The sequence below is a fragment of the Dicentrarchus labrax genome, unplaced genomic scaffold, assembly GCF_905237075.1.
Source record: "Dicentrarchus labrax unplaced genomic scaffold, dlabrax2021, whole genome shotgun sequence".
NCBI lineage: Eukaryota > Metazoa > Chordata > Actinopteri > Moronidae > Dicentrarchus > Dicentrarchus labrax.
In genome coordinates, this window is record NW_026136715.1 from 2,419,341 (window position 1) to 2,445,528 (window position 26,188).

The 26,188-nt window shown below is 38.1% G+C and overlaps 1 protein-coding gene across 1 annotated transcript; it reads right to left on the minus strand.

Moving 5' to 3' along the window:
• Positions 1–1,172: 1,172 nt before the first annotated feature.
• On the minus strand, positions 1,173–25,280 carry LOC127377231 (macrophage mannose receptor 1-like). The gene is made up of 12 exons (XM_051424953.1): positions 25,274–25,280; positions 20,112–20,302; positions 17,791–18,010; positions 17,009–17,350; positions 16,069–16,163; positions 15,410–15,527; positions 6,571–6,765; positions 5,124–5,178; positions 4,229–4,482; positions 3,386–3,727; positions 2,463–2,557; positions 1,173–1,940 (listed from the first exon to the last, which is right to left on the minus strand). The coding sequence occupies exons 1-12, from the start codon at positions 25,278–25,280 to the stop codon at positions 1,815–1,817; spliced, it is 2,040 nt and encodes a 679-aa protein (XP_051280913.1). The 3' UTR covers positions 1,173–1,814.
• Between the last annotated feature and the right edge of the window lie 908 nt (positions 25,281–26,188).

Consider the following 26,188-nt stretch of genomic DNA (forward strand, 5'->3'; position numbering starts at 1 on the left):
CACAATTTTAAAATATATGACATCATTACTAATTTCATTGCAGTATTGGCACTCTTACCCCACTTTCTCTGTTAGGTTACCCTAACAACTACTGTACCCTTTAATTATTAAAGAGGCACTTAAAAAACACACAAAATAAAAACCTTGGGGGTGGTTTGTGGTGAGGGATCCTCACGCTACCCATTTTTCCTGCTTCTAACACATCAACTCTGGGGACCAATTTTTCACTTGCTGCCTGATACATCCCTACAATGACAGGAGCCTCACCTCAAACATACACACACAACAGGAACGAGGAGACTTTCTCTAACTCAATATATCAATATCTCCATGACAGCTTCTACCACTATACTGAAAAAAAATTGGAAAGAGACAAAAATGTAAAATTTGAATAGATTGAAGAGAAAATCCGGGCTTTTTCAACCTCTTTTGAAACAACGAGTCCTTGACTTTAGAGAGAAGTAGAATAAAGTGAGCTTTCAGTCAGCAACCTCAGAGACATTGATTTTGCCATCTTTGCATTCAATATAAGTAGAGCTATGCTGCCCTCTGCTGGACAATACTGAATTAAATACACCTCTTTACTTTGTTTTCTGTATTGTGATTTGATTTTAATGTGGTATGGAAATTCAATTCACAATGAAAAAGCTATTGATTTGGTCATTAAAGACAAACATTTTAATAATTGTCATTTATCATGCATCTTCTATTATTAATGACACAGTAAATACTCTATTACTACTAACTACTACTACTACTGTATTTACTGTGACATAAATACAGTAAGTATTACATAAAGGAAATACATATTGTATTCTCTTTATTTTTTGGATTTGTTTTAATTTAGACATTTTAAACCTTCCTTACTACTCTGTCTAATGCTAAGTTTTCATTTTTCTGCCTGATTTGCATAAAAATGGGAATCATAAAATGGGGCCTTAACTACATAATATAATGAAAGTACTGTTTAACTATGCAAAAAAGGAATAAAATGTACAGATCCCAGGCCTGAAGTTATCACATTCACCAGCTGAGGATCCATGTAGAAGACACACAGATAAAGAAGCAGCATTGCTCTTATAAGTAAAGCTTATTAGGCTTATAATCTTTGGACAGTATCATCAGATAAAAATGTAAAATCAGATGTAACATAACAGACAAACAGTACAAAGTTTAGATTTATGATTTATTGTTTGTATTTTCAAACAGCAGAATTCATTTGTACACAATAAAAGAACCATTAAGTTTAAGCTTCTCTATATTCTATAAAGCAGGACAGAGGCTCTAACGTTACTCTAAACTCTGATATTTTAATATACAGACAAGCTCACACACAGAGGATGTTTCATTCCCAACATATCCTCATACCTAAATGACAGAACAGATTGATTACCATATATTACCAGTGGAGAGATACAAGACAGGAGTATTGGATCTTAAGTACACAACATAAGTGACATTAAATATGGGGGTAACATTGTGAAAACAATGGAAGTCAGCAAAAATACTACTGTTTGGGTTAAACCTTGTGACAAAAATTACGCAAGTTGTGTTATGTGACATAACGTAACTTAAAGGTCCAGTGTGTAACATTTAGGTGGGTCTGTTGGCAGAAGTATGATATTCATAGTTATGTTTTTATTACTTTATGAGCTCTAAGGGGGGTATTAAGACCCTGAGTCATAATCAAGTGTGAACCTATCGTGAAGCCTGGATTTCGATCCTAAATAATTAATACAGCAATTCTATTTGGACTGCAGCTGTTGTGGCACTGGTGCAGGTATATTCTGACCCATTACATAAAGCTCCTCCTTTTATGTACAGGTGTCCTTCTTCTCTGTCTCCTTCTCGTCCTTGTGGAAGATCTTTCCATCTGACTGCTTCCTCCAGCTCAGTTTGATGTCTTCATTCACCCCCTGGTCCTTCAGCCTCTGTTTGATCTGAGACACAGAACTCCTCAACATTATCACTCACACAGAGATATTACATTCTGCATTGTTAGTCATATGTTCCTTCAACCTGTTGACCTGAACTTTCTTCTCCCTATTTCTTCTATTGTAATGCTTGTAATCTGGCTTTGTAGATCGTATTTGGCAGATAGTCAAGTTTCTGCTGAGTGTTGAAATAACACATTGAACATCATAATGTGTTTTTACCATATACTGTAATTAAGAGTGGATGTCTGTCCATCTGTGACGTCACCCAGAGGTTCCTAAAGAGCCGCTGTGAAGCTCAGATCAAACCACCAACTTTCTTATTAGTGGACGACCCACCTACTTTTGCTGTATTTGCTATTTCATATAACTCTGTTTCTGTTTCTGACCTCTTCAGGCTGTTTCTTGTATTGCTGTAACGTGAATTTCACCTCTAGGGATCCGTACAGTATTTAATTTCATTTGCTTTTTGGAGTCATTTGGTTGTTCTGTTCTTGCATAAAAGTTGAAAGGTCAAACAGGATTTACCTGCTTCAAGATTCCTTCCATCACAGCAGGGTCACTGAGATCCAGAGAGGGGTTACTTTTCTGCAGACTCAGTTTTATCACTTGCTTTGTCAAAGCTGTGGGCGAAACACATCTGTTAATGTAATACTGGCATTCCTCAGAATTTCATCTTTAAAGAGACTGACAGGCGATATGTGGCAGTACTGTTGCATATTTTCAGCATTAAAGAAACAAATCTTGTGCAGTTGACCCCCACTGCATGCTATAACTTTCAAGGTATCAAGGTTAATTGTCATTTTACAACACAGGCTCGCGCAATGAAATGTAAGTTGTTTCTCCTTCTTGCTACACACAGGGAACATACTGTATATAGAAATATTGAAATACAAATGAATTAAAAGTCAAATAAATCAATATATAGTTTGTTATAGACATATAGATACATGAGGTAGCCAGTAGCTACCTCAAACTTTGCTATGTATATATTTTTTCTTTATTAGCAAAGCACATACAACCTATGACAGGAAAACAGGAAAAGGAAGCGCAGGGATTGGATTAAGTGTAGTGGATCTTGAGATGATCTTCCAACCACCCAGCCAGACCAGCTGAACCAAACACCAGGCAAGTGATGTGACCGCCCTGGGAACTCAAGCGGGATAAGAGTTAAGGTAACCCAGCTTGGACCTACAGCTCCTCCACCACTTATGCTCCGCCTTTCCAGCAGGAAAGTTAAATGAGTCAGGCTAACCCAGCAGCAGGAAATCAGAGACTGTTGTGCTTTCATCTTTACAGACTTGGCTCCATCACACATCCAATATCAAAGAGGATGGTAATTTATTGTAGCTGGTGACCTCGGGACAGGTTTTACCAAATTTCCTCACATTTGGGACATGTTAATTTCAATCTTAATCCAAATACTATTTTAATTAGGGGTTACCACTCACGTTGACTGTAGCAAATGAATTCTTTCCTCCAGTGACAGGGCCAGTCCTCCCATTGTCCAGAGGAGCTTAAGACTGTTGTCACACAAATCTCCTTCCCTCCATTGTTATTAGGTTCCGTTGGTCTCCAGTACCTAAATGAGGAGTTACTTCCATCTGACCACTTCCAGGAGTCCCTGTAAAGGCCGATCCAGACGTTTTGTCCTAAAGCCACCAGCTCCTTCACCTTCTGGTTCTCTGCCATGTTCCTCACACTGGCCAGGTCTGTGTGGTGTTCTCTGCAGTAGCTCTGGGCCTCAGTCCATGTCATGGAATTGTTGTTGAGGACAAATGTCACATTGGGTCCTGGAAATAAAGAACACACACACACACACACACACACACACACACACACACACACACACACATAAACACACAGTGTACAGTATATACACACACATATACACACACACATTAACGTTATTGTCTATACTCTTTGTAAATTCCAGCACCTCTACCATTTAACTTTGCATATTTTTACCTTATTTTAGCCATGTATTCGTCTTTATTGCTACCCTAATTTTTTTATGTTTGTACCTCGGCACTATTGTAATCAAGAGTTCTCCTCCAATGCTTTTTCTGAGGATTTAAATTAAATTATGATGGTGATATTTGCACATAAACAATATTGTTCATCATTCTCTGTAGAAGAAAAAGTGTGTAGTTAATATGAAGACCCACAGCCACCGTGTCTGAACACAAACTCAAAGGAACCAGAGCAAAGGAAAAAAACTTCACTCACCTGTCTTTTTTAATGAATATGTATTGGAATTAGTGTTATAAATGATCTGTAGTAAGGATGCTCACCGCTGACATCAAAGCAGACTGATTGGATGGTGCGTGTGCAGCTCACATCGTGCCAACGTCCATTATCATATATGGCAACACAATATTCTGCACTTCTGTAGTTGTCTGGTTGCCTAACCTCCCAGTTCCTGAACTCTGCCTCCCCGTCTTCATAGAACATTTGATCTGCCAGTGACCACCTCCAGCTGTTCCTGGCGTCATACAGCCCAATCCAGGCTGCCTGAAAGCAACAGCATAACAGAATAACTTCAATTCTCATATAAAACATTTATTAGCCTTGAAATGACCTGGCTAAACTTAAAGCTGCTCAACAAAATCTTTGCATATAGCAAGTATGAATCTGATCCTCTACCAGTAGTTTTACCGATAACTTTTGTGCAGTGCCCTGAGGGCTCAATGCACAGTAACTAAAGGAAACATATGTAAATACACGAAAGAAATACAAGTAAAGAAAATATCTTCACCAATTTAGGAAAACACATGCACAGCATTTAGACAAATAAAAAGCCATAAACACTGCAAATCACACAGAGTACAAAACAGATCAATTCAGTTAGTGGAAATGAGCAATGTTTAGTTTTAACTTTCTGATTGCATCATTCAGATATTATGTACTTTTATTTGAATTGTAAATATCTGCAATCATATCTAAATCATACAATCGGTTTACTCATTTTCATTATTTTCAATATCGACCAACATAGTACATATGTGAAGTTATGTCACGACCTCTGACACAATGTTAGTGGACTCAAATGCACGACTCTGGGACAGACGAAGATGTAGAAAAGACGAAGAAAAAATGATATTTATTTATCAAACCAAAGGCGCTCTGAAGGAGGGTAACAAAGTGCAAAACAAAGCAACAAAAACTTCAATCGAAACATGAACTAACCTGAACACTGGGCTGAAACACTTGACAATACTCTTTACCATCTGAACAAGACGAACTGACAAAGACAAAGGGAGACGAGGACTATTTATACCATGTGTAAGTGAAAACAGGTGAAAACATTCAGGGGCGGGGCAGACAATTACAAAGGCGGGAAAATCACACAAGGAGGCAGTCAGGGTCTGAATTGTGAGGGAAAAGGTGAGTACAAAATAAAACAGGAAGGACTAAACATGAAACACTAAACATGAACATGACTAAAATTAACACACTTGACGAGACACAATAAGTTACTGAAATCACATTTTACATATTATTTTTATGTATTAATTATTTTGTATCGCCCCACCCAACAACAACCAGTACTGTTTTCAATGTTGTCAAACCTTGTCAGTCTTTGGGTGGGGCTGGAACTAGAGGATGAGCTGGATCAGGTTTAACTCCACCCATTGGTTCTGCTGGGAGAAGCCTCTCACACAAAGTCAGAAGTCAAAGCTAACATTACCGCAAAGTCTGCTAAATATATTGTGCTTTAGCTGACTAACGTTAACTTGCTTGCGAATGCGGACAAATTGCTAGTTAAGTAGTGTCAGCTAGGTTCCACCAGACTCCCAGGGCTGACCTGGCTGGCTCGCGGTTTTCAGGTTACTTTGTCGACTGGTGTTGTGGGGTGGCCGGCACCAGATTACACTGTTCACTGTGCTTGGATGGGTTGCAGCTGGCTGGCTGATCTTAGCTTGCCTGCTTTCTTCACCAGCTTACAGCATCCATGATACTAACTAATTCTTTTTTGCCAACAATAAATGATGTAACAGTACAAAGCTAACCATTCGCCTAGAGCAATGCGAGCAGGGGCATCCAGCTAGGTAATTGTAGCTAAGCTAAGCTGGGGTTGGCAGGCTGGCATTGGTTGCTTCATGGTGTTGGCTGATGGGGTGATTTGTAAATGGAAAGCTAATTAATAGTATTTATTAATAGCATGGAGTCACTGGCCCAAATAAAATATAGGCACATGGCAGATGTTAAATATGATTGTAATTTCTTTTCCAGTGTTCAGTCTATTGTATGTCACTTTTGGCCAATGAACAGGATGATGCTAACTGGCCCCTACAAACCATGCACCAAGCAACCAGACACTAACTGAAGTTCACTTAACGGCCACTGGTGTCACCATTAACAATGGTTAAATCAAAGTTACATATACAACCTTTAAGTTGCAGTGGGTTGAGCTCTCAGGGTCACCGTACCTATGTACGACTACAATTAATAAAAATGGCTGAAATCAAGAATATGTATGCTTTAAAAAACATCTACTTGTCATTAAGATAGACATATCAGAAGAACCAATAATCTACCAAGTCTGTTTTGTCAAGGAAAAGTCAGTAGATTCTCTTTTGTAAATGTTTTGATATGAAAAAAAAGACAAAATGGTTGTGAAAAGTCAACTCACCGTAGTTTGTTGCTTTAAAGTAGATCATTTGGCTAAAATCTGCCATGTTAATCAGGATATTCACGTCCTCCATGTTGTCTATAGTGGCCAGGTCTGTGTAATGTTCTCTGCAGTAACTCTGGGCTTCAGTCATGGTCTTCTGGTCATAGATAAAATGGTACTGACGTCCAACATGTGACGAGGTACCACTCAGCCCTGTAGTGATAAACATTCATATGGATTAGATTCAGGATAAAAATGACTTATATACCACTACAATTCAGTATATTCAGGTGTGTCATTGTCTTTATAGAAAAATCTGAGTTTGAATGTAACTGTAAGTATACAGTACTCAAGTATTTCTTTTTTTTATGCTACTGTATAGTTCCACTAAACTACATTTCACACTGAAATATTGTACTTTATACTGCACTATTACACAGTTGTTATCAGTTCCATCAACGAAACATTTCTCTTTGAAACGTCTCACAGATTTATCTGAGATTAGTGAAACATCCAAATACTGAAAACAGAATGTTGGTTTTTTCTTCTTTCCTCTGCCACGAATCATCTTACGAACCCTCAGATTCACCTGGACACCTTTTTGAGGGGCCCAAACCACTGGACTTAACTAGCTTACTGTTTACATTAATACAGTAGCAAGTCGTAGTGACCCTCTGGCTGCTGCAGGGTAGTTGGTTGTTAGGCAGTGACCAGTTACTGATAAAGGCACCTTTATATGCAAGAGAGGGTGTTGAAGGAAGAGAATTGTATGCAATTGTTGTTCACACTTACAATGATAGAAAAAAAACAAAAACACAAGGAGGATTCCTCCATAAGAAAGTACCGACAGGAACATTACCACGATGGTGTTAATGTTCTGGCTGATAAAAGGAGGTCAAGAGCAGCTTGCCTGGTTACTTCTTATAAATCCTTTATTATCCTTATTTCATTTCTACTTGTTATGCATTTATTGTTTTTACTCATTTATTTCATTGCTCTGTGAATCATTATCCATGCTGTTACCTATCATATGTCATTATGATTTAAAGAGTATTGCTTGAAGAAAATAAAATGAGTTCTGTTGTGGTTGTGACCGTCTCTCTTCAGATCAAGGTAAAATGGCTGACATAGTAATGCTCACATAACTCCAAAATGGTTGACTGAGAGCAGCATCAGTGTGACCACAAAGCCTCACCCTGTGCAAGGAAGTTCAAAAAAAGGACAACCACAAGGTCTCTAAAGTTGTAACCGAGATGTCGCTAAGGGTGCAAATAAAAAAAAATAAAAGAAGGTAAAAAAGTGCATAATGTTGTTGAAAGGTCCCAGATGAAGGGGAGAAAAAAACACAAGAAGGTGAAAAAGGGGGAAACCAAGAGCTTTAGCGGCGCACTCAATAAAGAGGAACAACTGAGGTCAACCAGTTCACAAAGATTAAAATATGCCCAACAGGTTTTCATTGAATAGTGAGTAATTGGCAATTCACAAACCAGTGAACAACTGAGGCAACACATTTTATAGAAGTTCAAATTATAACTGTTATGACTAAATGAGTGCAGGCGTGTAAGTGGCAAAACACAGAGTCTGCGTACATTTACCCTCCAAGGTCTTTGTGTTTGGTTTTAAAAGTCAGTTCAGCAACAAGAAATACTGAGAAACACAATGATGTTCAATCATTGGTTAAGTATTATATACAGTAACTGTCGTACATCATAATAGTGTTTACAGTATGATGACCGCTTTGTAGATACGGTAATGTAGAGTAATAAAAGAATATAAATATATTTAAACAAATAAGATACTTGCCTGATGCAGTGATAATGAGCAGAAGAACTATGTCCATCTCTGTTGGCTCTCTGTTTATTCTAAAGGTGTGTGTGTGTATCAAGCTGAAAGTGCTTCAGTATTTTTTGACTTAATGCAAATTTGTGCAAGGCAACAATTATTTGCCTATCAAATTTTAATATACTGTATAATGCTGGTTGCCAGTAAGTTTTATTACTTAATAATACATCTTCACATGGAATACATAGCTAATGTGCTTGAGTTGTATGACCCTGCAAGACCTCTGAGGTCTCTGTGGAGTGGACTGCTAGTAGCATCTTTCATGGAAATGAATGAGCCCCGCCTCTGATGCTGTATCCAGTTCTCATTAATACATCCATCCGTAGAAGAGGACCCGCTCCCTCTGTAGATAAAAATGTCTCATTCAAGGTAACAAAAACACAATGCTTATCATGAGGTGATTATACACTAATGACAACATACCTTGAATATGCATAGTGTATATACGTTAATTTATAGTCTTTTATTTTCTATTCTGTATTATTTTATTTTGTGAATTTATTTTGTGATATCTTGTTGTACCTCCACTTTTGTACTCTCTTTTGCACTACATTGCCTATGCTGCTGTGCCAAGCTTGAATTTCTCCTAGGAGGGATCAATAAAGGAACATCTTATCTTATCTCATCTTTAAGGGACAAATTACTCTTCTGCTCAGGAAATCTATGGAAAGACCAAAAATGAATATACCGCATGTACAACTATTGTCTGTATCTTTACCGTGTGCCACAGAGCTCCATGACGGTTTCCCTGAGTGAAATTATCCTTCATTACCATGAACACACACTTTCTTTTTTAATAATAAAAATATATGATAATGTTAGATTTAACTATTAGATTTTGTGAATGATGATAATACACCCACATGCTACTACTGTAGCCTGCCTTTAATACAGCACTATATATAATGCCATCACATCTGCAGCAGCTCCACTGGCTCCTGGTCAAACTCTGCATAAACTTCAAAATCCTCCTGTTTACGTTCAAGGCCATCCACAACCTTTCCCCTCCTTATCTGTCCGAACTACTCCACATCGCCACCCCTTCCCGTTCCCTCAGATTTGCCTTCTCTGTCCACCTCTTCGTTCCTCCCGCCCGCCTTATCACCATGGGGAGCAGGGCTTTCAGCTGGTCTGCCCCCCGACTCTGGAACTCACTCCCACCGCACATCAGCAACCTGGACTCTCTCCCCCTCTTCAAATCAAGACTAAAAACTCACCTATTCAGAACTGCATACCCCACTTAACTATCTACATTGCCTTTTCTTATCTGTTTCTTATTTCTTACTGTTTTTATTTTTTATGTGTTGTACGGTGTCCTTGAGTGGCCAGAGGTGCGCCTTTAAATAAAATGTATTATTATAATTATTATATTATAAGGTAAAAACCTGCTGAAAAACTGTGGTGTACAGTGACAGCTGCTGGTCTGATGAGGAACAACCTGCAAAGAGCTTGCTGGAACTAGAGCACCTGAATGGAAAGCAGCCATGCCCTGTGCCTTTCCTGAATACTAAAATGTATTGTATACACAAGTAAAACAAGTCCTACATCACAGTTGTTCCAAATGTACTAATTGTCAGATTAGATTGACGGTTTGAACAAAAAAGAACAATTTCTAAATTACTAAATTAAAAGATAAAAAAATCAATAATCAAGTCAATGATGCTGTAATGGAAGGGGTTCCTGGTTCCTGATGAACAGGTTGGCATCTTGCATGGAGTCCATGTATGAGTTAAAATGGTCAAGCAAAAAGTGCACTCACCCCACCTACACATTCTCCAACATGGTGTTACCATACCGCCAAATGATGTGCCATGTTCAAATATTTTATTCCCTGAAGAAGTTTTCAGGAAATTCATTCATGCTTTAGCTTCATACATACAGTATTCCACTAACACAGACCACACCAATGAACGTGTGGGGTAGGGGTTGGGGGATGAGGGGAAGAAGAGTTGAGGGATGAACGGATGGAAGAAAGGTGGGTTTGTTGGCGGATGGATGAATGGACGGAGGGGTTTGGTGAGATGGTAAGAGGGAACCGAGTGGGTTGTGAGACTCTTGTAGAGAGCCCCAGTGGTTCCTTGAAGTGAACAACGGGAGCCGGCTCCTGATTGGGAGCCAGATCCGGATTTTTTTTCCGGATTTCCACGTTTTTCCCTGTTAAAGCTGCGTGATTGGTCAAGATGTGTGGTGGCATCTGTGTATCTACACTGAGCAGGAGGGGGGAGGGAGGGGTTACAGACACACACGGCACAGTAAGCACGTGAACAGGTGGGAGGGAGACGTGAGAGCGAGAGACCTTGGCACTACATAGACAGAGACTACACACTGGAAAGGGTGAGGAAAATGAGTGACAGGAAACGTAGTAAAGTTTGGAAACATTTTAATGTCATAGTTCAAAGGCAGAGTGTACACTGTGCAAAGTTAAACATTTCATATCAAGCAGCTTTTTGTCTAATTAAGATGGGTCTTTATTTTTGTGTTTTATAATTTATTTTTGTAGCACTCTGTTCCATGTTGAGTATATTAATAAATCCATATAAATACTAAACATTTGTTATAATGTATGTATTTACATTAGATATTCATTTTACACATAATTTGGTAATAAATTAATTTAAGCAACAAAAAAATATGAGGAGCCACTTGGGAGCCGAAAGAGCCGGCTCTTTTTAGTGAGCCGAGCCAAAGGAGCCGGTTCTCTAAAAAGAGCCGGAATTCCCATCACTAATTTGGACAAGAGAGACGGGGGGGAAAGGAAAGAAAGAGTTCGGGGGGAGAGATATGGTAACTGAGTCGAGGAGGGAGTGAACGGATAAGGTGTGCTTAAGTAAGTTTTAAACGGCAATTACAGCCAAGTTCCTGCTATACCTCACTGTATCAGCCACGGGCCTTCTGTTGGAAACAAAAGCATCACACTTGAGGGGCTGTACTTAAACCTGTTAGAAAGGGGAGGATAAAGAAGTGGCCGTTTTTGGATGAAGAAAGTTGTAGTCAACCAGTTTGGTGTACACAAACCAAAGAAGTCTGTGTACTTCAGCCTGATGCTGCTGGAGTATGATTGAATTTATGGAGATAACGTTATCTCAAGGATCAGGACATGGCACTAGATGGTAATGATGCAAAGAACAGCAATCTTTACAATTTGTAATGTGCTGTGGACAGGCACATGGACTTGCAGCAAGCTTTAAACGGGACAATCTTGCAGCTGTTTATGTGCATTGCTTTGTGGTGCTGATGGGCCCGAACAATTTGTGTTACATGAAGGCTATAATCTGAAGTGCATTTACTGCTATAACTGCTCTTTGGACCAGCGATATCTATATAATATCTTATAAATTTATACCCAGTGTAGATTTTCTTGAAATGAGTGTGACTTCCTGGAGTATTTTTAGAAACAGATGCAAATTCTCTGTCAGTGTCAGGACGGTAATGTTCCATCATGAGCTGTTGGTCAGGTTCAGGTACGTCCAGATCTGCAAAACTGATAACATCTGTTTCTGACTGGCTGTTCTGTGTGTATGCAAAAACTGAACTTTAAACACATTTAAATAGGGGATGGAATCAGACAGTCACGACAGAGTCAGATGTGGAGAGACAGAGGAGGAGGAGGAGGAGGAGGAGGAGGAGGGACAGCCAATGAAGCCGGAGGAGACTCTCAGTAAGTTCCATGTTTCAGCTCCTCGGCAGCTCCCTGTGACCATCCAAGACTTCTAAACAGACACTCACACACTGAAGGAGGCCATGAGTTGTCAAGGGGTAAAAAGTTGTAATTTCTGCCCTCAAATAACACATTCTTAAAATTACTTTTTAGTGCTCTCAGCATAACTGTTAATACATGTAATTAATTTAAGGGAAAGAAAATGAAAATGCAACAATTTTGATAATCGAAATTCGTATCCTGTTTGTAATGATCTGACTTTTCCTCTACGTTCACCACCCACTCAAAGTTTTCATGTCTGCAGCTAAATATCTAACATGGATTGGTTCAGATTTCTCTGACTATATCTCTAAACTATACTGTATATTCTTATATACATTAAACAAACTGTTTGTTCATATGGAAAGCTCCCAGTTCCAGATTCTTAGATTGTTACATTTGTTCAGTATTATCAATACTCAATATATGATCAATATTCATGCCAAACATTTTCTATTATTGAAACTTAATAATATATATGTAATATGTCACTGTCTTGAAATGACTCAAACAAGATGGTATTAAATGTGTTTGAAAAAGGGGAAAATGAAAAATGATATGCATTATTTACTTAATATGCAAATAACTGTTGCCTACGACCAATTTGCATGAAACCAGATGATACTGGAGTACTGTAAGCTCGTTCATGTGTAACTTGATAAGATATTTCAACTGCTGCAAGTCTGAAGTCACAGCTCAGAATCAACAGAGAGCCAACAAAGATGGATGTATTTCTCCTGCTCATCACGGCTGCATCAGGCAAGTGTTTCACATGTTTAATATTTCTTTATATTGTTTTATTACAGTACATTAGTGCTACCTACCTGTGCCTACAAAAGTCTTGTCAGAATGTTTATGATGTATTTCAGTTATATAATACTTCTTTATTGATTGATATCCAGACTAATGCAAATTGATTATAAATTTGATTTATTCTGTGTTACTGACATCTATACAAGGTTGGATTAAGACCTACAGTACAGGGACTGAAGGTCTGCCACCTACACCTTGTCAACAAACTGTATTGAAATATTTTGTGGTTGTACTGCAGCTCTTAAATAATTTTCCCCTGGGATTATTAAAGTATTTCTGATTCTGATTCTGATTACAAGCTTACTTCAGCTACTTCTGTTTCATCTTTTAAAGTTTTTCTTTTTTATTTAGTTGCTTAATAATAAAATCAAGATAAATAAACAATATAAATATAAATATGCAGAGGCAGTTCCTCCATCTGTATATGTAAAGTAGTAATATGAGCACTTGGATGAGGCAGGTAAACAGTGACAGTGCAAAGATCTTCCAGTATAGAATAAAAAAGATCTAAAATATATTGCTCATACCAGAGACATAAGATAACATTATGACCACCCTGACCCAGACTGGTCCCGTACCAACAGACTGCTCTGCACTGTGTGTTCTGTTTCAGCACTTTGAGGTACAGTAGCTCGTCTGTTGGATCGGGCCACACGGGCCAGCCTTCACTCCCCACGTACATCAGTGATCCTGTCTCCGGTTCTTTTCCTCCCTTGGACCACTTTGATAGGTACTAACCTCTGCAGACCGGGAATACCCCACAAGAGCTACAGGTTTGGAGATGCTCTAACCCAGTTGTCCACCACAATGTGGCCCTCGTCAAAGTTGCTCAGATCCTCACGCTGCCCATTTTTCCTGCTTCTAACACATCAACTCTGAGGACCAATTGTTCACTTGCTGCCTGATACATCCCTACACTGACAGGAGCCTCACCTCAAACATACACACACACACACACAACAGGAACGAGGAGACTTTCTCTAACTCAATATATCAATGTCTCCATGACAGCTTCTATCACTATACTGAAAAAAAATTGGAAAGAGACAAAAATGTAAATTTGAATAGATTGAAGAGAAAATCCGGGCTTTTTCAACCTCTTTTGAAACAACGAGTCCTTGACTTTAGAGAGAAGTAGAATAAAGTGAGCTTTCAGTCAGCGACCTCAGAGACATTGATTTTGCCATCTTTGCATTCAATATAAGTAGAGCTATGCTGCCCTCTGCTGGACAATACTGAATTCAATACACCTCTTTACTTTGTTTTCTGTATTGTGATTTGATTTTAATGTGGTATGGAAATTCAATTCACAATGAAAAAGCTATTGATTTGGTCATTAAAGACAAACATTTTAATAATTGTCATTTATCATGCGTCTTCTATTATTAATGACACAGTAAATACTTTATTACTACTAACTCCTACTACTACTGTATTTACTGTGAAATAAATACAGTAAGTATTACATAAAGGAAATACATATTGTATTCTTTTTATTTTTTGGATTTGTTTTAATTTAGACATTTTAAACCTTCCTTACTACTCTGTCTAATGCTAAGTTTTCATTTTTCTGCCTGATTTGTATAAAAATGGGAATCATAAAATGGGGCCTTAACTACATAATATAATAAAAGTACTGTTTAACTATGCAAAAAAGAATAAAATGTATAGATCCCAGGCCTGAAGTTATCACATTCACCAGCTGAGGATCCATGTAGAAGACACACAGATAAAGAAGCAGCATTGCTCTTATAAGTAAAGCTTATTAGGCTTATAATCTTTGGACAGTATCATCAGATAAAAATGTAAAATCAGATGTTATATCTTTGTAACATAACAGACAAACAGTACAAAGTTTAGATTTATGATTTATTGTTTGTATTTTCAAACAGCAGAATTCATTTGTACACAATAAAAGAACCATTAAGTTTAAGCTTCTCTATATTCTATAAAGCAGGAGAGAGGCTCTAACGTTACTCTAAACTCTGATATTTTAATATACAGACAAGCTCACACACAGAGGATGTTTCATTCCCAACATATCCTCATACCTAAATGACAGAACAGATTGATTACCATATATTACCAGTGGAGAGTAACAAGACAGGAGTATTGGATCTTAAGTACACAACATAAGTGACATTAAATATGGGGGTAACATTGTGAAAACAATGGAAGTCAGCAAAAATACTACTGTTTGGGTTAAACCTTGTGACAAAAATTATGCAAGTTGTGTTATGTGACATGACGTAACTTAAAGGTCCAGTGTGTAACATTTAGGTGGGTCTGTTGGCAGAAGTATGATATTCATAGTTATGTTTTTATTACTTTATGAGCTCTAAGGGGGGTATTAAGACCCTGAGTCATAATCAAGTGTGAACCTATCGTGAAGCCTGGATTTCGATCCTAAATAATTAATACAGCAATTCTATTTGGACTGCAGCTGTTGTGGCACTGGTGCAGGTATATTCTGACCCATTACATAAAGCTCCTCCTTTTATGTACAGGTGTCCTTCTTCTCTGTCTCCTTCTCGTCCTTGTGGAAGATCTTTCCATCTGACTGCTTCCTCCAGCTCAGTTTGATGTCTTCATTCACCCCCTGGTCCTTCAGCCTCTGTTTGATCTGAGACACAGAACTCCTCAACATTATCACTCACACAGAGATATTACATTCTGCATTGTTAGTCATATGTTCCTTCAACCTGTTGACCTGTTGTACATTTGAACTTTCTTCTCCCTATTTCTTCTATTGTAATGCTTGTAATCTGGCTTTGTAGATCGTATTTGGCAGATAGTCAAGTTTCTGCTGAGTGTTGAAATAACACATTGAACATCATAATGTGTTTTTACCATATACTGTAATTAAGAGTGGATGTCTGTCCATCTGTGACGTCACCCAGAGGTTCCTAAAGAGCCGCTGTGAAGCTCAGATCAAACCACCAACTTTCTTATTAGTGGACGACCCACCTACTTCTGCTGTATTTGCTATTTCATATAAATTTGTTTCTGTTTCTGACCTCTTCGGGCTGTTTCTTGTATTGCTGTAACGTGAATTTCACCTCTAGGGATCCGTACAGTATTTTAATTTCATTTGCTTTTTGGAGTCATTTGGTTGTTCTGTTCTTGCATAAAAGTTGAAAGTTGAAAGGTCAAACAGGATTTACCTGCTTCAAGATTCCTTCCATCACAGCAGGGTCACTGAGATCCAGAGAGGGGTTACTTTTCTGCAGACTCAGTTTTATCACTTGCTTTGTCAAAGCTGTGGGCGAAACACATCTGTTAATGTAATACTGGCATTCCTCAGAATTTCATCTTTAAAGAGACTGACAGGCGATATGTGGCAGTACTGTTGCATATTTTCAGCATTAAAGAAACAAATCTTGTGCAGTTGACCCCCACTGCATGCTATAACTTTCAAGGTATCAAGGTTAATTGTCATTTTACAACACAGGCTCGCACAATGAAATGTAAGTTGTTTCTCCTTCATGCTACACACAGGGAACATACTGTATATAGAAATATTGAAATACAAATGAATTAAAAGTCAAATAAATCAATATATAGTTTGTTATAGACATATAGATACATGAGGTAGCCAGTAGCTACCTCAAACTTTGCTATGTATATATTTTTTCTTTATTAGCAAAGCACATACAACCTATGACAGGAAAACACTTCAACATTGGAAAAGGAAGCGCAGGGATTGGATTAAGTGTAGTGGATCTTGAGATGATCTTCCAACCACCCAGCCAGACCAGCTGAACCAAACACCAGGCAAGTGATGTGACCGCCCTGGGAACTCAAGCGGGATAAGAGTTAAGGTAACCCAGCTTGGACCTACAGCTCCTCCACCACTTATGCTCCGCCTTTCCAGCAGGAAAGTTAAATGAGTCAGGCTAACCCAGCAGCAGGAAATCAGAGACTGTTGTGCTTTCATCTTTACAGACTTGGCTCCATCACAACATCCCATATCAAAGAGGATGGTAATTTATTGTAGCTGGTGACCTCGGGACAGGTTTTACCAAATTTCCTCACATTTGGGACATGTTAAATTCAATCTTAATCCAAATAGAAATACTATTTTAATTAGGGGTTACCACTCACGTTGACTGTAGCAAATGAATTCTGTCCTCGCGTCACAGGACCAGTCCTCCCATTTTCCAGAGTGGGTTAAGACTGTCGCCGTACAACTCTCCTTCCCTCCATTGTTATTAGGTTCCCCTGTTTGCCAGTACCTAAATGAGGAGTTACTTCCATCTGACCACTTCCAGGAGTCCCTGTAAAGTCCGATCCAGACGATTTGTCCTAAAGCTACCAGCTCCTTCACCTTCTGGTTCTCTGCCATGTTCCTCACACTGGCCAGGTCTGTGTGGTGTTCTCTGCAGTAGCTCTGGGCCTGGGTCCATGACATGAGATTGTTGTTGAGGACAAATGTCACATTGGGTCCTGGAAATAATGAAATAAATATACAGTGTACAGTATATATATATATATACACACATACATACACACTCTTTGTAAATTCCAGCACCTCTACCATTTAACTTTGCATATTTTTACCTTATTTTAGCCATGTATTCGTCTTTATTGCTACCCTAATTATTTTATGTTTGTACCTCGGCACTATTGTAATCAAGGGTTCTCCTCCAATGCTTTTTCTGAGGATTTAAATTAAATTATGATGGTGATATTTGCACATAAACAATATTGTTCATCATTCTCTGTAGAAGAAAAAGTGTGTAGTTAATATGAACACCCACAGCCACCGTGTCTGAACACAAACTCAAAGGAACCAGAGCAAAGGAAAAAAACTTCACTCACCTGTCTTTTTTAATGAATATGTATTGGAATTAGTGTTATAAATGATCTGTAGTAAGGATGCTCACCGCTGACATCAAAGCAGACTGATTGTGTGGTGTATGTGCAGCTGGCATCGCGCCAACGTCCATTATCATATATGGCAACACAATGTTCTGCACTTTTGTAGTTGTCTGGTTGCCCAACCTCCCAGTTCCTGAACTCTGCCTCCCCGTCTTCATAGAACATTTGATCTGCCAGTGACCACCTCCAGCTGTTCCTGGCGTCATACAGCCCAATCCAGGCTGCCTGAAAGCAACAGCATAACAGAATAACTTCAATTCTCATATAAAACATTTATTAGCCTTGAAATGACCTGGCTAAACTTAAAGCTGCTCAACAAAATCTTTACATATGAATCTGATCCTCTACCAGTAGTTTTACCGATAACTTTTGTACAGTGCCCTGAGGGCTCAATGCACAGTAACTAAAGGAAACATATGTAAATACACGAAAGAAATACAAGTAAAGAAAATATCTTCACCAATTTAGGAAAACACATGCACAGCATTTAGACAAATAAAAAGCCATAAACACTGCAAATCACACAGAGTACAAAACAGATCAATTCAGTTAGTGGAAATGAGCAATGTTTAGTTTTAACTTTCTGATTGCATCATTCAGATATTATGTACTTTTATTTGAATTGTAAATATCTGCAATCATATCTAAATCATACAATCGGTTTACTCATTTTCATTATTTTCAATATCGACCAACATAGTACATATGTGAAGTTATGTCACGACCTCTGACACAATGTTAGTGGACTCAAATGCACGACTCTGGGACAGACGAAGATGTAGAAAAAAATGATATTTATTTATCAAACCAAAGGCGCTCTGAAGGAGGGTAACAAAGTGCAAAACAAAGCAACAAAAACTTCAATCGAAACATGAACTAACCTGAACGCTGGGCTGAAACACTTGACAATACTCTTTACCATCTGAACAAGATGAACTGACAAAGACAAAGGGAGACGAGAACTATTTATACCATGTGTAAGTGAAAACAGGTGAAAACATTCAGGGCGGGGCAGACAATTACAAAGGCGGGAAAATCACACAAGGAGGAAGTCAGGGTCTGAATTGTGAGGGAAAAGGTGAGTACAAAATAAAACAGGAAGGACTAAACATGAAACACTAAACATGAACATGACTAAAATTAACACACTTGACGAGACACAACAAGTTACTGAAATCACATTTTACATATTATTTTTATGTATTAATTATTTTGTATTGCCCCACCCAACAACAACCAGTACTGTTTTCACTGTTGTCAAACCTTTGTCAGTCTTTGGGTGGGGCTGGAACTAGAGGATGAGCTGGATCAGGTTTAACTCCACCCATTGGTTCTGCTGGGAGAAGCCTCTCACACAAAGTCAGAAGTCAAAGCTAACATTACCGCAAAGTCTGCTAAATATATTGTGCTTTAGCTGACTAACGTTAACTTGCTTGCTAATGCGGACAAATTGCTAGTTAAGTAGTGTCAGCTAGGTTCCACCAGACTCCCAGGGCTGACCTGGCTGGCTCGCGGTTTTCAGGTTACTTTGTCGACTGGTGTTGTGGGGTGGCCGGCACCAGATTACACTGTTCACTGTGCTTGGATGGGTTGCAGCTGGCTGGCTGATCTTAGCTTGCCTGCTTTCTTCACCAGCTTACAGCATCCATGATACTAACTAATTCTTTTTAGCCAACAATAAATGATGTAACAGTACAAAGCTAACCATTCGCCTAGAGCAATGCGAGCAGGGGCATCCAGCTAGGTAATTGTAGCTAAGCTAAGCTGGGGTTGGCAGGCTGGCATTGGTTGCTTCATGGTGTTGGCTGATGGGGTGATTTGTAAATGGAAAGCTAATTAATAGTATTTATTAAAAGCAATGAGTCACTGGCCCAAATAAAATATAGGCACATGGCAGATGTTAAATATGATTGTAATTTCTTTTCCAGTGTTCAGTCTATTGTATGTCACTTTTGGCCAATGAACAGGATGATGCTAACTGGCCCCTACAAACCATGCACCAAGCAACCAGACACTAACTGAAGTTCACTTAACGGCCACTGGTGTCACCATTAACAATGGTTAAATCAAAGTTACATATACAACCTTTAAGTTGCAGTGGGTTGAACTCTCAGGGTCACCGTACCTATGTACGACTACAATTAATAAAAATGGCTGAAATCAAGAATATGTATGCTTTAAAAACATCTACTTGTCATTAAGATAGCCATATCAGAAGAACCAATAATCTACCAAGTCTGCTTTGTCAAGGAAAAGTCAGCAGATTCTCTTTTGTAAATGTTTTAATATGAAAGAAAGACAAAATCGTTGTGAAAAGTCAACTCACCGTTCTGTCTTTAAAGTAGACCATTTGGCTTAAATCAGCCATGTTGTTCAGGGTAGTCACGTCCTCCATGTTGTCTATAGTGGCCAGGTCTGTGTATTGTTCTCTGCAGTAACTCTGGGCTTCAGTCATGGTCTTCTGGTCATAGATAAAATGGTACTGACGTCCACCATGTGACGAGGTACCACTCAGCCCTGTAGGGATTAGATTCGGGATAAAAATGACTTATATAACATTACAATTCAGTATGTTCAGGTGTGTCATTGTCTTTATAGAAAAATCTTTATAGTTCCACTAAACTACATTTCACACTGAAATATTGTACTTTATACTGCACTATTACACAGTTGTTATCAGTTCCATCAACAAAACATTTCTCTTTGAAACGTCCCACAGATTTATCAGAGATTAGTGAAACATCCAAATACTGAAAACAGAATGTTGGTTTTTTCTTCTTTCCTCTGCCACGAATCATCTTACGAACCCTCAGATTCACCTGGACACCTTTTTGAGGGGCCCAAACCACTGGACTTAACTAGCTTACCGTTTACATTAATACAGTAGCAAGTCGTAGTGACCCTCTGGCTGCTGCAGGGGTAGTTGGATGTTAGGCAGTGGTCACCAGTTACTGATAAAGGCACCTTTATATGCAAGAGAGGGTGTTGAAGGAAGAGAATTGTATGCAATTGTTGTTCACACTCACAATGATAGAAAAAAAAAAAAAACACAAGGAGGATTCCTCCATAAGAAAGTACCGACAGGAACATTACCACGATGGTGTTAATGTTCTGGCTGATAAAAGGAGGTCAAGAGCAGCTTGCCTGGTTACTTCTTATAAATCCTTTATTATCCTTATTTCATTTCTACTTGTTATGCATTTATTGTTTTTACTCATTTATTTCATTGCTCTGTGAATCATTATCCATGCTGTTACCTATCACATGTCATTATGATTTAAAGAGTATTGCTTGAAGAAAATAAAATGAGTTCTGTTGTGGTTGTGACCGGCTCTCTTCAGATCAAGGTAAAATGGCTGACATAGTAATGCTCACATAACTCCAAAATGGTTGACTGAGAGCAGCATCAGTGTGACCACAAAGCCTCACCCTGTGCAAGGAAGTTCAAAAAAAGGACAACCACAAGGTCTCTAAAGTTGTAACCGAGATGTCGCTAAGGGTGCAAAAAAAATAAATAAAAGAAGGTAACAAAGTGCATAGTGTTGTTGAAAGGTCCCAGATGAAGGGGAGAAAAAAACACAAGAAGGTGAAAAAGGGGGAAACCAAGAGCTTTAGCGGAGCACTCTATAAAGAGGAACAACTGAGGTCAACCAGTTCACAAAGATTAAAATTAGCCCAACAGGTTTTCATTGAATAGTGAGTAATTGGCAATTCACAAACCAGTGAACAACTGAGGCAACACATTTTATAGAAGTTCAAATTATAACTGTTATGACTAAATGAGTGCAGGCGTGTAAGTGGCAAAACACAGAGTCTGCGTACATTTACCCTCCAAGGGCTTTGTGTTTGGTTTTAAAAGTCAGTTCAGCAACAAGAAATACTGAGAAACACAATGATGTTCAATCATTGGTTAAGTATTATATACAGTAACTGTCGTTCATCATAATAGTGTTTACAGTATGATGACCGCTTTGTAGATACGGTAATGTAGAGTAATAAAATAATATAAATATATTTAAACAAATAAGATACTTGCCTGATGCAGTGATAATGAGCAGAAGAACTATGTCCATCTCTGTTGGCTCTCTGTTTATTCTAAAGGTATGTGTGTGTATCAAGCTTAAAGTGCTTCAGTATTTTTTGACTTAATGCAAATTTGTGCAAGGCAACAATTATTTGCCTATCAAATTTGAATATACTGTATAATGCTGTGTTTGTTCATCAACACAGTTCTTAAATCTCCATTGGTTGCCACTAAGTTTTATCACTTAATAATAAATCTTTACATGGAATACATAGCTAATGTGCTTGAGTTGTATGACCCTGCAAGACCTCTGAGGTCTCTGCGGAGTGGACTGCTAGTGGTACCTGATGGTCTTAGGAACATCACAACCATTACAGTTCTAAAATCCAGACTGAAAACGCTCTATTAATATTATTGTGCTTTTGAATCGGCAATTCTGTTGTATTTCAATTTGAATTGTGTTGTTCTAACTTTGAGCTGTCTTGTTTTTAACTACACTTTACAGCACCTTTGTGTATGAAACGTGCTTCATAAATAAACTACTTTTCCATGGCAACGGATCTCCACCTGTACTACACAGGTGGAGATGCGTCGCCGTGGGTCCTGCAAGTTAAGCAGGTACTGCAGGTCTCTGGCTCAACAACATGAACTGGTTAAAACTACCCGATGATCAGAGGCTAAAAGAGTGGCAGTGTGAGCTCAGAGGCATGACGTCATGGAATATTTATGTCGAATTTAAACAGGAGCTTAAAGCAGAAAAGTGTTTGTTTGTGTGTGACTGTGGGAGGAAACCCATGTGTACAAGCTGTTCATTGCTGTTTATATGTACAGTAGGTATGCAATAACGTACACTGCACCATGAGAAGCTATTCTATCGTCTTACTGAGGGGTTTTCATTCACCTTTCTGTAGTACCAAGTTCAGTTTTTGCATACACAAAAAACAGCCAGTCAGAAATAGATTTAGTTTTGCAGATCTGGACGTAGGGAATGAACCTGACTAGCAGCTTTTGATGAATACTGTCCTGTCACTGACAGAGAATTTGCATTTGTTTGTGAAACTTCACCAGGAAGTCTCTCCCTCTCTCTCCTGATCTCACTCCTCTCCTGTGAGTAATGTCTGTGGTGCTCTGATGTTTAAAATGTTTAGTTTTAGTTGGTTGCTTTTCTGTATCTGCTCAGTATCTGTGTTATTTTGCACATGAATTCTTATTGAACTGATGCATACTTGATACAAACAGCTTCTGATTGCTGACTTAGAGAAGATTCTTTGATTTGCTGCAGGTATCCCTCTAGTGCCATTTCTGGACGTGCAGGGCTCTGCATGTAGCAACACTAACTTGTGTGCTCTTCTCCTTTATGAAGTGTCTGTGTCCTCACTGTCCTTGCAGTTGTTCTGCATTAGTTCAGTGTTATTAACTGTGTAGTTGCTGTGGCTGCTTCCACATACAGTGTGATGTTCAAGTTTTCTGTTGCAGTGTAAAAATGTGAAAACTATTGTTAATAACTCTTAAATTTAAATGATCCTGGCCATTCAAATGAATGCAAAAACATGAATGTTTATTGATGTCACATATTGTCTGCCCTTCTCTCACCCCCAAGGTTGTTTATATTTATTGATTGAAGTGTTTAATGATTACAGGGGACAGTAATTATTGGGGTAACCTGACAGAGAAAATGGGGTCAGAATGCCAATACTGCAATACAATTAGTAACAATGTCATACATTTTAAAATTAGGATATACTCATAAAACTACACAGTTTAACAAAAACACTCAGGTTATTCAGGTGATTTTACACTAAGAATTAGTTATAAATATTATATTCCATTTCTGACAATAGATCCTCCTAAATGTTACACACTGGAATATAAAGCATCTAATATAATTTTATTTCATCTTCAATATCTTAAAGGAAGTTCCTAAAAATTGGCAAAGGTGAGCAATAATTATTACCTATATCTGTTTGAGACATTCTGAGGGCTGCAACTATGCTAACGATTAGTATCATCGTTGCATAATGTAGAGATATAAAATGTTATTTCCTGATTGTTTCACAATGGTTACTTTTAGTGAAAATAATCATGGTCACACAGCGACACACCACCCTGCACTAAACAACATCTGATTACAGGACAGAAGTACTGCACTGGCATGTAAATTTAAAATGAGAATACACACAGACTGTCAGAGAAGACCGTATTTCAATTTAACGTGTTTCCCTGAAGTCTGCTGACATATAATATTTTTTAATGTAGTAAATACTTTACTTAAAGGAACAATATGTAAGTGTAAAAGTAAAGATAGTAAGAGCAGCAGTATTACCACAAAATATTTCAATGCAGTTGGTTGAAAAGGTAAAGGTGGACTGTAAACATATATAGAAGATGTAAAACAGTTGCCTCACGCAGCCATGATGAGCATAAGTAATATGTACATTTTTGTTTCCTCTTTGTTTATTCTAAGCTTCAGACTTGAAGCTGTTTAAATACGGTAGCTTCTTGTTGCACATAGACAAACTTCTTCAGTATCATACGGCCTCTTTGCATAGTAGGCAAACAATGGGCCTGTTGTATTATTCTCCTTGCAGAACAAATGTGTATCCTTTGAGTAGAATGTTTATTAAAGGGTTAGTAAATGAATTATTAAGCGTAAATGGAAGTTGTTTTTAAAAGGATCTCTAGTAGAAGGTCTGACAATGAGAAATAAAATGAATAGAAGCATCATTCTGGACCCTTATACTCCAACACTACAACCACCAGGGGTCGCTGTATATCTAAAAAGGGTCAAATTAAACTGCGATCAGAATGCTTTTTTTTCAATTTGTTTATCAGGGTAATGATTCAATGGGAGCACCCCAGTGACCCTCAGTCACATTACCCTCCAATCCCAGGTTGCACCAAACGTTTATAGTGAACACTATAAATCTGTGGTCATGTAGTCTGCCATACAATATTGTGTTAGAGAGGTGCCTGAGGGAGTAGACACTACTTATCTAACTTGTCACTTTTTACCTGATTTTCAAAATGTTCCTCTGTGTGCGTGTGCTCTTATTTTATGTTTCTATGTTTTTAATATTATGATTATACCTTGGCACGATAGTGACTGATGGTCCTCCCTCAATGTGTTTTCCAAAGATAGATAATAATAAAAAGTGATGATATAAAACACAGAAACACACAAATTCTACAGTATCTTTGTATAATTTCATAAAATGTAAAATAAACATCTCAAAACTGTATTTATTCAACCTGAAAATGCTCATATCAGAATATGAAAAATACTAAATATGAGGCAATTAAATGTTACTCTACTTCTTGTGCTAATGCACATTATTCCATCTGACAGTCTTCCTGTGCTCAGGGAAATCAGCTGCAGTCCAGTTATTTCTGAGGTGACTTTTTTAACCTGTTTTGGCACATGAATCTTATTCCAGTGTGTGCTGCTTTATGTCCAAATCTCTCACTGTCCATGTTTCAACATTCAGTCTGAGGACTTTCTTCATAAAACAACAAAAGCTTGTAGCTCGCGATTACATCAGATATCTGGTTCCTCTTTCTTACTGTAAAAAGCAAGGACACTTACTTCCCTTAAGTGAGCCACAACAGATGTTATGCATTCTTCCTTATTTATTCTATTGTTATTATTAATATTATTATTATTATTGATATATCTGTTTATATTCTTACATTTTCCTATCTAACAGGGAAACATTTTCTGGTCAAACAATGTTTGCCATACAGAGCAACTAATAATAATAGATAATACAGAGCAACTCTAATTTGAATGATTTGATAATGGATTAAAAATTATAAATTAGAATTAGAAGTTAATTTACATGAAACTTCTGACTTTGTCGAAGTCAAAAATAAAACAAAAAAAAGTTGCGGGTTGTTTAGAAATACATTTTCGAGGACATGTCGACACTCTTCCCTGTAAGCAGCTGTTGCAAAATCCAGCAGAAAAGAAGAAGAAACTGCTGAACAGTGAAGACAAATTGAATTTGTGCCTCAGGCCACACAACAAAGACTGAACCCAAACACAACAGGGAAGAGGACAAGAACACGTCTACCTGAACGGCAGATTTTAAAGATACATAAATGCTGCATAATCTGTTAGCTCGACGCTAACACATAATGACACTTACCATGAACGCGGACATTAGCATGGTGATCGCAATAATACCACAATCCATTTTAGATCACATGCTTGACATAACGGCGTGTGTTCAGGTTTAAATGCATACATTTCCTTGATCTGTGTAAACAAAGCTGCTGACTTCACATTGCTAACTTAGTATTGTCCATTACACCAAGCCATTACAGGCAGTCTCGTGTACATTGGAGGTCCAGTTAGGATTCCCAAGGATACAAGGTCTGAG